Source organism: Balaenoptera physalus, assembly GCF_965194825.1.
Source record: "Balaenoptera physalus genome assembly, chromosome: 16".
Classification (NCBI taxonomy): domain Eukaryota; kingdom Metazoa; phylum Chordata; class Mammalia; order Artiodactyla; family Balaenopteridae; genus Balaenoptera; species Balaenoptera physalus.
This window is the reverse complement of record NC_138898.1, coordinates 85,396,194-85,407,467: the sequence shown is the minus strand read 5'-3', so window position 1 is coordinate 85,407,467 and position 11,274 is coordinate 85,396,194. Positions and strand designations below refer to the sequence as shown.

General features: G+C 57.9%; 2 protein-coding genes across 2 annotated transcripts; both read right to left on the bottom strand.

Moving 5' to 3' along the window:
- Window positions 1–392: 392 nt before the first annotated feature.
- On the bottom strand, window positions 393–5,404 carry CLDN15 (claudin 15). Its single transcript, XM_082431948.1, has 5 exons — window positions 5,173–5,404; window positions 2,276–2,440; window positions 1,206–1,287; window positions 994–1,110; window positions 393–912 (listed from the first exon to the last, which is right to left on the bottom strand). The coding sequence occupies exons 1-5, from the start codon at window positions 5,387–5,389 to the stop codon at window positions 786–788; spliced, it is 708 nt and encodes a 235-aa protein (XP_082288074.1). The 5' UTR covers window positions 5,390–5,404; the 3' UTR covers window positions 393–785.
- Window positions 5,405–7,447: 2,043 nt separating this feature from the next.
- On the bottom strand, window positions 7,448–11,221 carry FIS1 (fission, mitochondrial 1). The gene is made up of 5 exons (XM_082431951.1): window positions 11,066–11,221; window positions 10,082–10,214; window positions 8,645–8,721; window positions 8,096–8,201; window positions 7,448–7,758 (listed from the first exon to the last, which is right to left on the bottom strand). The coding sequence occupies exons 1-5, from the start codon at window positions 11,108–11,110 to the stop codon at window positions 7,661–7,663; spliced, it is 459 nt and encodes a 152-aa protein (XP_082288077.1). The 5' UTR covers window positions 11,111–11,221; the 3' UTR covers window positions 7,448–7,660.
- Window positions 11,222–11,274: the final 53 nt, after the last annotated feature.

Sequence of the window (11,274 nt, the reverse complement as noted above, 5' to 3'; positions counted from 1 at the left end):
TTTCAAAGGGCTTGTCAATTTCTGACATCCACTCTCAGGCCCAGGTAAAGAAACTCTGCTCTAGACCAACTGTCTCCTTGTACAGCTGTGAGAAAGGTCCAGAGTAAAAGGAGTGATCTGTTATCAGTCTGGCCAGAGGGTATCTCTGCTATTCCGGTTCCTAGAGCTGGATATTCCTTATCTGCTCCTTGATGGCCCTTATCGGTAGTTGTAACAGTGCCACACTCTAGAAATCACCTGCCACTCCTCTTCTCTTCTGCTGGATGGGACAGTCCAAAGGCGATGGAGAGGAGAACAGGTGACAGCCTGGGGTCCAGGAACTGAGGCGACCCTGGGTGCTGCCTCAGCCACCCCTTGCTGGGCCAACTGCCTCATGACACCTTCAACCCCTGAACAGTTCCCAATACAAATTTATTTATGCAAGTATTTATACAGACCACAAACACTCGGGGACGCCTCCGCCCCCTTAACGGCCCAGAACCCAGACTCAGAAGGTTAAGAGGGGTCCAGCCTCAGGGGCCAGAGGTGAGTTCTCAGGAAGCGGGTTCTTGGCCTGAGAAGATCCAGGGAGCCAGACGAAAGAGGCGTGACCGGGGCGGAGCTCCGACGGGGAAGGCGGGGCCTGAGGTCAGAGCTGGGCGCGGCTTCCGGGCATGGGGCGGAGCCTGAAGCGTGGCTTGGCCCTGAGCTTGTTACCGCGAGCAGGGGCCTGCGCCTGCAGCCCTGGGTTTACGGGGACCCCTCTCCACTGGGGGCAGTGGGAAGGGAATGGGAGGCCAGGCCTCCTACACGTAAGCGTTTTTCCCGTACTTGCCAAAGCTGCTGTCGCCTTCTTCTTCCGAGGCCGAGGTGGGCAGGCGGGCAGCGAGGCTTTTGGCGGGCATCACTGGGGCCTTGTAGGGAGGCCGGATGCTGGCAGGGGAGAGAACCCGGGTCAGAGGGAGATGCGGCCCTCGCCCCGCGCCCCGCCCCTCGCGGCACGCCCTCCCTTACCTGGCGCCGTGGTCCTCGTCCCGAGAGCGGCAGCAGTTGGAGAAGAGGCAGATGCCACCCAGGATGGCGAGCAGGGAGGCGCTCCAGCCCAGGTAGAGGGCGGGGCCCAGCTCGTACCTGGGGACAAGGACGACGAGCAGGTGGTGCTAGCTCGGGGGGCGGGGGGGCAGAGGCCCACCCATTACTCCCGTGGGTGGGGCTCCCACACTCACTTGGTTCCAGGGTACAAGGGGTCGAAGAAGTCCTGGGTGATGTTGAAGGCGTACCAGGAGATGGCCACAATCCCGCAGACACCTGGGGGAGGGAGAGGAGAACCGCACTAGGCCCTGTGGAGGAAGGGCGGCCCAGAGAGCAGGACGTGGGCATCAAGTCCAAGAGCAAGTTTCATTGGATCCCTTTCATTCCCCCTCTCCAGCTCATGACTCTTCTGTTTCCTAGGTCAACTGCAGGCTGCTCGATCCAGCCCCCAGGACCCTACCGCAGCCCACCTCTCTTGTGGTCTCCCACTCTGCTCCTTAGACCCTCTTCCCACTGTTTATCCCCGACCTGCCCTGGCATTCCTACCTCTAGCGCCTGGACCACATAGTTTCCTCGCTGGGAATCTGCTCATCCAAGTCCTAGCCATCCTCAGAAGCTCAAGCAGTCTTCCCCATCAGCCCTGCCTGCCCCGACTCCCCTTTCCTTGGCCTCCTAGAGCCCTCAGCGCTGTGCCAGGTCTTCACCACTCGGTGCATGAAGGCCTGAAGCCAGCTGGGCCCCCGGACTACAGGTCCAGCCTGGCCGCCCCCTGGGGGCTTGTCTTCCAGCAAGCCACCTGGCCTTTCTGAGCCTGTTTCCACATCTGGAGAACAGGACAAGACCTTCCCTCCCTCACAGGCTTGTTGCGAGGTGATGTGTGCAGAAATGTTTTGCAAATTGAAAAGGGATGGCGAGTCACATGGTACTGTTATTGTGTACAGTGTGTGTGAGTGTGTGTGTGTGTGCATGTCCTAACTCTTCCCATCCAGGCTGTAAGCTCTGGAGGGCAGAAACTCTCACCTTTGGAGTCCCTCCCACACCTCACTCCTACCTGGCTCCTAGTGCGGGCTCAAGAAACATTGCTGATGGACTGATTTGATGGACTCACCAAGGGATTTGGTGAGTATGGGTGAGAGTGGGGTGAGCAGGGAGAGAGGGCAGGTGTCAATGCAAAGGGGAAGGTGAGGCAACCGTGCAGTCTGGGCCAAGGGCCACCCCACCCCCACCGCGGCACAGCCTCCCCCCATAACTTTCCCCCAATTACCAGCCAGTATGTGTAGGGCCCCTGCGGTGGCCGCCAGCTTGGTTTTCCTGTAGGGCTCCAGGCCCCCAATGTTCGTGCAGCGCAGCCCCACCATGCCTAGGAAGAGGCCCAGGAAGCCCAGGAGGATGGCGGTGATCATGAGCGCCCGGCAGGCCTGGATGTACCCTAGGGAGGTGGGGCGCAGCCATGGGTCCCAGAGCCAGCCCCTTCCCCTCCATCTACTCTCCCGGCTATGACAGTCAGCCCCTTATACAACCTGCTCAGGTCTCAGTCCCTAAAAGCCGTCAAGTCCTCTCCCTGTCCTTCAGGCCCCATCCAACCTAAGGGGTCAGGCTGAGGGGTCACACCCCCCTCCACCCCAGGAGCTCACCTCAGTGCCAACGAGGCTTAGCGCCGCCTGACCCTCCCGCCTGCGCAGGCGCACTTCGCCTCTACCGCCGTCACAGGGCTTCTCCTCGGCGCCACTGCCACTTTGGCCGGATAACGCTTTGCTCTGGGGGGCATTCTCTGCATTGTAGGATGTTTAGCAGCATCCTTGGCCTCTGCCCACTAGACCTCAGCAGCAGTCCCCCCAAACAGGACAATCAAAATGTTTAGACATCGTCAAAAAATCACCCCTGGTTGAGAACCGCCGTGCTCTGCTGGGTATTACAGACACTGCACCCAAGCACCCCCTCCCTTTCCCCACATCTACTAGGTCCCATTTAGTGCCCAGCGCAGTGCCCGACATCCTGAACTGAGCCTCTTCCTGGAGTGACCGATAGGGGGCAGCAGTGGCCTATGGGTCACTGGGTAAAGGGCAGCTTCTTATCTGGAACGTGGGATACCTGGGCCTAGGACCAATCCATGTCAGTCTAGCTCATATGCTTTCAGTGCCTGTTTCCCCTTTCTCAAACTTGAAGAAAAAGGCTGCTCCCTTTCTGGCCCCCCTTCCTCCTTCTCTGTCTTTGGTAGTTGCCAAGCACTCCCAAGGACCTTGCACCCCTTTACCGGGTGGGGCAGTGCCACCTGTGTTGAAGGGGAAAGGCTGGGTCCCTGCCAGGAGGATGTGAAGCGGCCCAGAGTTGGGGAGCAGGGAAGAGCGACAAAGTTCTCTGGGAGCATTTTCTTATTCCCAGCCACTCCTTCCGGAGTTCCTACCCTCTCCCCATCCATCCATCCACCCATCCCCACCTGGGGCAGACCAGCTCCGGATCCTCAGGTAGCTCTCGTAGACAAAGAGAGATTATTGAAGGGCCCATAAGAGCATGGGCTGGGTGGCTGCGAGGTGAATAACTGATAGGTACCTTCCCAGGACCAGAACCAGCCTGGGAAGGAAGTATCCGCTGGCTCGCGATACACACGAGTCTGGACTCCAGCCCCCTACACCTGTGTGGCTCTGGGCAGGCCACCCTGCAGTTTTCCAGCTTCTGGAAGATGAGGTTACTAACACCGCCAACGGTGGGGCTGTTATCAGCACTGAAATGGTGCATGTGAAGCATGCAGCACGATGCCTGGAACCTCAACCTGGGCAGCTGCGCTCTCTGCTCTCCCCCTCAGCACGCCCTCGCACCCCTGTCTTTCATTGTCTTTCGTGCACAGTCACGAGAGGTTTCAAGCAGCGGTCCAAGTTGGGGCCCCTCCTTACACCATGGTGTGGTTGAGGGGTAAGTCAGAAGGGGGTGGCCAGGGCTGCTGAGTGGCTGCCGCCAATGTCCGTTCTGGCCACCCAGCATTCTGGGTGTCTGGCCCAGACTGTACTCAACTTTTACAGAGGGCTTTTTTTCGGGGAGGGGAATCCTGGATGGGATGAGAGCATGAAGCCCCTGCAGCTGCCTCAGGAGATTCTGGGAATAGTGGGGGCACGAGAGACCCACCTGGACTCCCTAACGGCTCAGAGCATCTTTGACATACACGGGGGCGATTTCGTGGCATGCTGACCTCGGCTCTTTCCCCTACCACCTGGCCCCTGCAGCAGGGGGCCTGGAAGAGCATGACGGCTCCATGAGCACCCAGTGAGGGCATGGGAGCTGCACTGCATAGGGTTCCTCGTCGTCCCCTCTTGGCCTGGCGAGAGGCCGACTGAAGGACTCTCCTGGGGAATGACGGGGGTGCTACTCATAGGTGAGCAGGGAGCAGGAAGATGCTCCAGCCACCAGGGAGGAACTTTCTGGGCCAAAAGAGCTGTAGGCTCCAGCCCGCCAAGAACCTCAAAAAAGTACGTTGACCCGAGAACCCCAAACACATATACACACACACCCCTGCTTCCAGTGCACACTGAGATGTGCAAGAGGACTCCCTTTAAAACAGTCCTTTAGAACTCACCATGGCAGTGAGACCAATGCCCCAGTGGAAGCCTGGCGAAGCTACTGAGACTTTTAAGTATCTCAACCCCCAAGAATCCAAGATGAGGTTTCCTCTTCACCCCATGAGCCCCAGCACTCCCACCCTGAAACTAAAATGCTGAATTTGATTGAGCAAATATAGATGCTCACATCACATTAACATTTTGCACATCTTATCTCATAAAATCCTCACGACCACCCGGTGAACCAGTGCTATTATGACCGTAATCTTACAGATGGGTCAAATGCAGCTCATTTTGTCACCTGCCCGGGGCACAGAGCTAGCCAAAGGCAGGTGCTGAAGCCAGCACTCTGGCCCCAGTGCCTGCACTTGTAGCCACACAGACAGAGGGTCAAGTCAGAGCAGGGGGCCACGTGTTGGTGAGGCCTCCACCGCAGTTCCAGAGGGCTGCCCCCAGCACTCCGGCTTCAGGCACCCAGGTCTCCCAGCTGGGTTGGGCCTCCCGGATCTGTATGGCGCCCAAGGTCAGACCGCAGGCAGCACCCACCCTTGCCAGGGTCTCTCCAACCTCCCGCCTCCCTCTGCTCCCCTCAGCTCTCCCCACCCCGTACCAGAGAGGGCCAGCATGGACGGGAACTCCCAGCAGTTGTAGACTCCGAGGGAGTCGGTGGCACAGCTATACCAGAGGTTCTCGAAGATGGTGTTGGTGGTGATGACGTTCCCGTGCACGGTGGACACTCGCCAGCTGCTGTGTGTCAGGGTCACCCCGAGCATCAGCAGCCCCAGGGCTGCCATGAAGAAGCCGAAGATCTCCACAGCCACCGACATGGTGGGACACAGGCCCCGAGGGGAGCCTGGGGCCCCAGAGAAGGGGAGGGACTGAGCCCCAGGGGAACTTGGAGGGGCTTTGGCTAAGGAGGGCGGTTAAGGCAGGCTGGGGAGAGAGAGGGAGGCAGGCTGCAGCCTCTGCCTCTTCCTTGGCCCAGGTCTATCTCTGGTTGGTCTCGTCCCTCTCTCCGGGTCTCTCCACTTCCCTGCAGGTCGGTCAGAGGAGTGAGACAAGAGTGCACGGCAGCTGTTGAAGAGGAGATGGACGGAATAAACGAAACGGGCCAAAAGTCCACCCCCTCCCCCCCAGTCTCTGGGCTGCCCTGGGCTCCCCGCCCCGTGAGGGTGTGGGGAGAGGACTTACCAGGGAGGGACTAACGGATGCCGCCAAGGAAGGGCTCCCACGGGAGGCACTGGGAGCCGAGGGGAAGCGTCCGCCTCTGACTCAGCTTTAATCGGGGGCCAGAGAATGGAGTAAGGGGGACAAGAGACAGAGACGGAGACTGACCACAGACGGGTCCCCTGCACCTTTCAGTGGGGAAGGATCAAGGGAGCGGGGCCACCCTCTCTGAATGTTGGTGAGAACAATTCAAGAAACTCAAAGACCTAGGGGTTGAGGCATTGAGTCTCCAAGGAAGATGAAGGTTGAAAAAGGGAATGGGGAATCTGGGAGAAACCCATGGCTCTGGAATCCAACCAACCTGGATTCAAACCAGGTCCCATCATTTACCAAAGGGATGTGGGCATGAAGTTTGAGCCCCTTGAGCTTGTTTCTGATTCTGTGAACTAGAACTACTCCTCCTCACTTCATAGGTTGTGTTAAGAATTGTGACTACAGATCAAAGCTCCCCGCAAGTATGAATTGCTTGATACTTGGTGAATACACTGGGTCTGGGCGCCCAAGGGCCAGGGTGAGGCCACCAGGAGGTTGCTCTCCCCCAAACTTCAACTTCCTGAACTTGAATTTCCCCCCTTGTTGGGATGATCTTTGACTGTCTGCAGAAAGCTTGATCTTGCTGCTAAGGGGCCTCAAGGGGGCTAAATCACAAGCCCAGGACATGATCCTCTGATAAGCTAAGAAGCAGAGTTATCAGAACTCTCACCAGCTCTATTAATTATGAGAGATCAGAAACCTCTGGGTCCCCACCCCAAACCGAGGCTGGGCACCTGTCCCAGCACAGACGGTCTCAGTTCCCGCCCCAAGGCCACGGCTGGGGCAGCTCTGGTTCTCTTCTGGCAGGTGAGGCTGGGGCTCAGTCCAAGGGGCCCGTCCTACACCCAGGCGGTCCCATGGGCATCACTGCTCTGAGGTGTAGTCCCCCATCCCCTCCTCCCCGTGTCAGGCTCCTCTGTGCTCCCCCAGGTGCCTCCGCCCCAATCCCCCCCCAAGCTGGGCTGAGGAACGAGAAGTATGCAGTGAAGCAAGGCAGGCCCATGCTGAGCCTGGCACGGGGCGGGTGTTGGGCAAAGCAGGCTGTGTGGGGACTGGGTCCTGATGTTCCTTCTGCAACTGGGATGTCCTGGGTTCCTGACCTCTCCCAAGACCTCTGCCGACTCCATGCCAAATGCCCATTTCCTTTCCCCCACCAGTGGCCCCCCTCCCCTAAGGAGTGGGATGGGGAGGAGGAAGGGGAGGACGCAGGAAAACAAAGGGAGGGAAGGGTGGAGGTTTTGGAGGAAACTGAGTGGGGGCCCCCCTGGTGTGGAAAACTCCACATGCTGAGAGGCAGCTGAGTGGGTCAGAGGAGATGGGAGACGTAAATTCTTGCCTGTCCCTTCAGCTCTGCCCTTTCCACCTCTGGTCACTGCTTTTTCTCAGGACTCTACGGCCGTGCAAAGGGCACGTCCCTATGCTGCCTGCCACTGCTCAAGCACGTGGCTGGGCTGAGACGGGGGAGGAAGGAAGGGTGTAGGGTCTGGGCAGCTCAGCAGACAAAGGAGAACCCCACACCAGCTTGGGGGGCAGGAGTAGGAGGGCACAGAGCAGGGAAAGCCCATGCATGACCCCCACCCCTGGGCCCAACAGAACCTGCCCCTTCCTCAACACAGACACAGAGGTTCCCAAGCCAAAGCCCAATTTTATTTACACTCATCCCAAAACACATGATTTGGGGCTAGGGGACAGGTCCCAGGGGAGAGGAGGTTGAAGGTCACAGAGGACAGTGACAGGTGCAGAAGAAGAAAGGGACGGTGAGGATGGGTGGGCCTCTCTTCCAGTGTCCTCCACGGGCTCCCATGTACCCCCACGCAGAGGCAGAGATGCCGTCTCGTTCAGGATTTGGACTTGGATACAGCAAGTCCGATGAGCCCAGCCAGTCCCGCCACGCCCAGGGCCATGCCTCCAACAATGGCCATGCCCACTAGACCATCTGGGGAGAGGAAAAGGGAGACCGTCACGAGTCCAGAAACCTAGTCCCTGCAGGGACCTCGGCCACCATCTTGCCGCCCGCTGCTCCTCGACAGAGGACGTGCCTCTCTATCTGGAGTCACGGGGTGAGGGACCCCTGAGGGATGGAGAAAGAAGGGGGTTTGGGGAGGAACTGCTTGGAGGGCACCATCTGAAGAGAGCCCAGAGGGCCCAGGCACGAGGGAAGGAGGTGGACTTAACAGAGCTGAGAGGGACCTGGGGATGCTGGGGGCCAGGGAGACACGAGGGTGGGGAGTGGACGGAGACGGAGGGAGAAGGGCAGAGAGGACGGCCTTCACCTTTCTTCATGGCCTTGTCAATGAGCCGTTCCAGTTCCTTGGCCTGGCTGTTCTGCGGCTCTGTCTGCAGCAGCCCCCGCACGTACTTCAGGGCCTTTTCATATTCCTACGCTCGGGGAGAGTGACACACCCCCTCAGAATTCTATCCCTCCTTCTCCCCATCAGAAGGGCCTTCCCTCCGCTGGCCCCAGGGCTCTTCCCTCTACCTCCCCCCCTCCCTCCCTCCAGCCCCACCCAGTGGAGTAGAGTCCACAAACCACCCCAACTGTGTGGGGTTGATAAGCCGAGGGAGATAACAGCCCAAGGCTTGGGGCTGCACCCCACTGCTGACGTCACACTGCTACCCACACCCTCGGCACCCAGATCCTCTGTCTCTCACCTTCCCTCAGCGTCCTGCTATCACCCTGCGCCTCTGTACCCAACACCACCCCCTGCCTACCGCCCTCTTCAGCCTTCCAGAGGGCCTGGGCTCTGTGATGGAGGAGAGGGACGAGAGGGAGCTTGGCCACCCAGGCCGGGTGGAGGGGGAGAAGGAGCTCTCTGCCTTACCTTGAGCCGGTAGTTCCCCACGGCCAGGTAGAAGACATAATCCCGCTGCTCCTCTTTGCTCCCTTTGGGCAGCAGCTCTAGGGAGGGAGGGAGGGAAGAGGGTAAAAACCCCTTCTCTCCCTTCCTAGTGCCTGTGTCCCAGAGGCCCCCTCCACTCCCAGAATACCTATAAGATCCTGGGAGAAAGTCACTGTCCTGAGCCTCCATTTCAGCTCCGGTCACTCCGGGCTTCCCAGCCAGAGCTCTGGGGCAGCATGAACCCCAGCTGCCCCAATGCCCCAGTGATCCACACCCCGGTATCAACACTACAGTCAGCTTTGGTTCATCCAAGTGAACTGAAAGGAAATCAAGGCACCGGAGAAGCCAAAAGGCATCTCTACTCAGCTGTGGCATCTGCTGTGTATTTTAACTACAGCCGCTTGCTGACCAGAATAGTGTTCAAAATCAGTTTGCACTCCTTCCCCCTTTAAAAAAACAGCTCCAAACTCACCTTCAGTTACCCCTCCCTGAAAGACCCCACCTGACTTTCTTAGTACAGTGACTTCCCAGAGGCTCATGTGTTCAGTTGTACTCTGCATTAGAATTTGTTGCTAAGTGGTTTTGCAGGTGTTTACACATCTTCCCAAGTGTCTGTACTGCCTCCTCAACTAGACTGGCCATGTTTAGAGACCAATTCTACAGCTGTGCCCTGCCGTAGAGGAAACCTGAGAAATAGATAAATGGAGGTGGAGATGATTTGCATTAAGGAAGAGTCTTACTTTTTTATGGATTTACAACAGGCATCCTTGGCTAGTACAGTGATTGCTTATACACCATTACTTGACCAAGAGAAAGGGGGTACAGAGAAATTTAAAGGTCAAGTATTGTGGCCTCTGACAAATGGTGACCCATCCAAAACCAGCAGGAAATAGGATTCTGATCAAAAAAGCACCATGTGCTCACAGGTTTTGGGAACCGTCTTCTGTACTTCTTCCACACCGCCCCCCCAAAAGGTTTTCAACAACAGCTGCTAAATAAGCTACACGGTGGGGGTGGGGGGCAAAGAGCATGGGACTGGGACACACAAGCAGGAACTTCTAGTCCCAATTCAGCCATAAATCAACCAGCTGTGTGACCCGAGACAAGCCACTTTCCTTATGTCTAGACTACGGGATCACCAAAGTCCTGTGGGGACCGACATGCTATGACTCTGTCTGGCAAAACAACCATCGATGAGGTGGCAAGTAGCCAAAAGCACAGTGGGAGAAGTCAGGCTAAGTATAGCCCTTATTTTGCAGTGCGTTTACTGGTAAATAACTGCGAGGTGACTGCACTATGAGGTCCCATGTTGAAAAAGGATCCCCGAACTTGAGATGGAGGGAGTGAACCAGGCCAACGGTGGTTGAGGACGATGGCAGTTGGGAAGGGGAGAGCTGGGGAGCCAGCCTAGCACCTCACCCTCCAGCAGAGCAAGGCCTTTACGGATGTCATCGTTGTATTTGCTTCGCACCAGGCACCAGGCATATTCAAACTGCGTGCTCTTGGACACTGAGCCTGCTGCCTTCTCAGACTGAAATTTCCTTTCAAACTTCTGCCATAGGAGAGGAGAGGAATCATTTAGAGGTGAAGGGGCAAGCCACACTGTAGCAGGACCTGGGTGTCCCTTTCCCTGTTACTCTCCATCTTCCCCTCTGCCACATTTCCCTTGCGGGTCTTGGGGCCTGGTACCCCAGGTTCTGCCATCTCCATCCCTGGGACCCAGGCATTCTGCTTCTTAGTGGCGGGCTGTCTTGGCCCCCCTCTGCTTCCCTCCCCCTAGTGGTACCGACTGGAGGTGCCACCTGCTGGCGGCTCCAGGCACCACTCCCGGAGCAGCTGACCCCGAGAGGCTGAACAGTAAACACGCTGTCAGAACTGCTCAACAACAGCCCACGCGGTCCCTCGTCGGAGACTGCTTCTCCCATCCCCACCCTGCCGGTCTGGACCCTTTCTTATCTGAAAAACGGGAATAAAAATAGTGCCTACCTCCTACTAGAGCTACAAAGATTGAGATCTCCCCTGAAAGGTACTCAGCACCGTGCCGGATTGTAACTAATATATGAAAGTTTAAGGTGGTCACTGTGTTCCCCCTGCCACTGAAGGAGCACTCAAAATCGGGTGCCCGCACCCTGACCTCCTAGCTCCTGCATGCACTCAGCACCCGTCAAACTCCAGGCCCCCAGGCTGAGGCGTGGTGGCGCAGGAAACTACATCTCCCATTAGCCTTTAGGGCAAAGTGGAACCTCTGGGCAGGAGCTGGACGCTGCAGGGGCTACCGGGAGCCGTAGTTCGACTTCCCTAGGCAAAGCTGATGCTGGGAAGAGGGTTTGGCCCCTACTCGGGCTCTCCTCAGGGCCCGCCCTTCCGAATCTTCCTTTTCCCTCCCTCAGGGCCGGGCCTCACCAGCAGGTCCTCCACAGACACCAACTCGTTCAGCACGGCCTCCATGGCCGCCGGCCCCGCAATGCTCACAACTCAGACGCTACTGTGCCACCTTCTCCATGGCCCACTGACCGGGGCGGAGAGTCACTTCCGGCGTCCGACGGAAGCGGGATCGCCCTCCGCTACGCAGAGCCAATCGCTTCACGTAGCCGCCGCGAGCCCGCCCCCCC

Coding starts and splice junctions, on each gene's coding strand:
- CLDN15 (XM_082431948.1), bottom strand. CDS start 5,389: ATGTCGGTGGCTGTGGAGATCTTCGGCTTCTTCATGGCAGCCCTGGGG. Junction 2,441..5,172: donor GTCCATGCTGGCCCTCTCTG/GTACGGGGTGGG, acceptor CCACCTCCCTAG/GGTACATCCAGGCCTGCCGG. Junction 1,288..2,275: donor GGCCCTACACATACTGGCTG/GTAATTGGGGGA, acceptor TCCCTCCCCCAG/GTGTCTGCGGGATTGTGGCC.
- FIS1 (XM_082431951.1), bottom strand. CDS start 11,110: ATGGAGGCCGTGCTGAACGAGTTGGTGTCTGTGGAGGACCTGCTG. Junction 10,215..11,065: donor TGTCTGTGGAGGACCTGCTG/GTGAGGCCCGGC, acceptor CTCCTATGGCAG/AAGTTTGAAAGGAAATTTCA. Junction 8,722..10,081: donor AGGCCTTGCTCTGCTGGAGG/GTGAGGTGCTAG, acceptor CTCCCTCCCTAG/AGCTGCTGCCCAAAGGGAGC.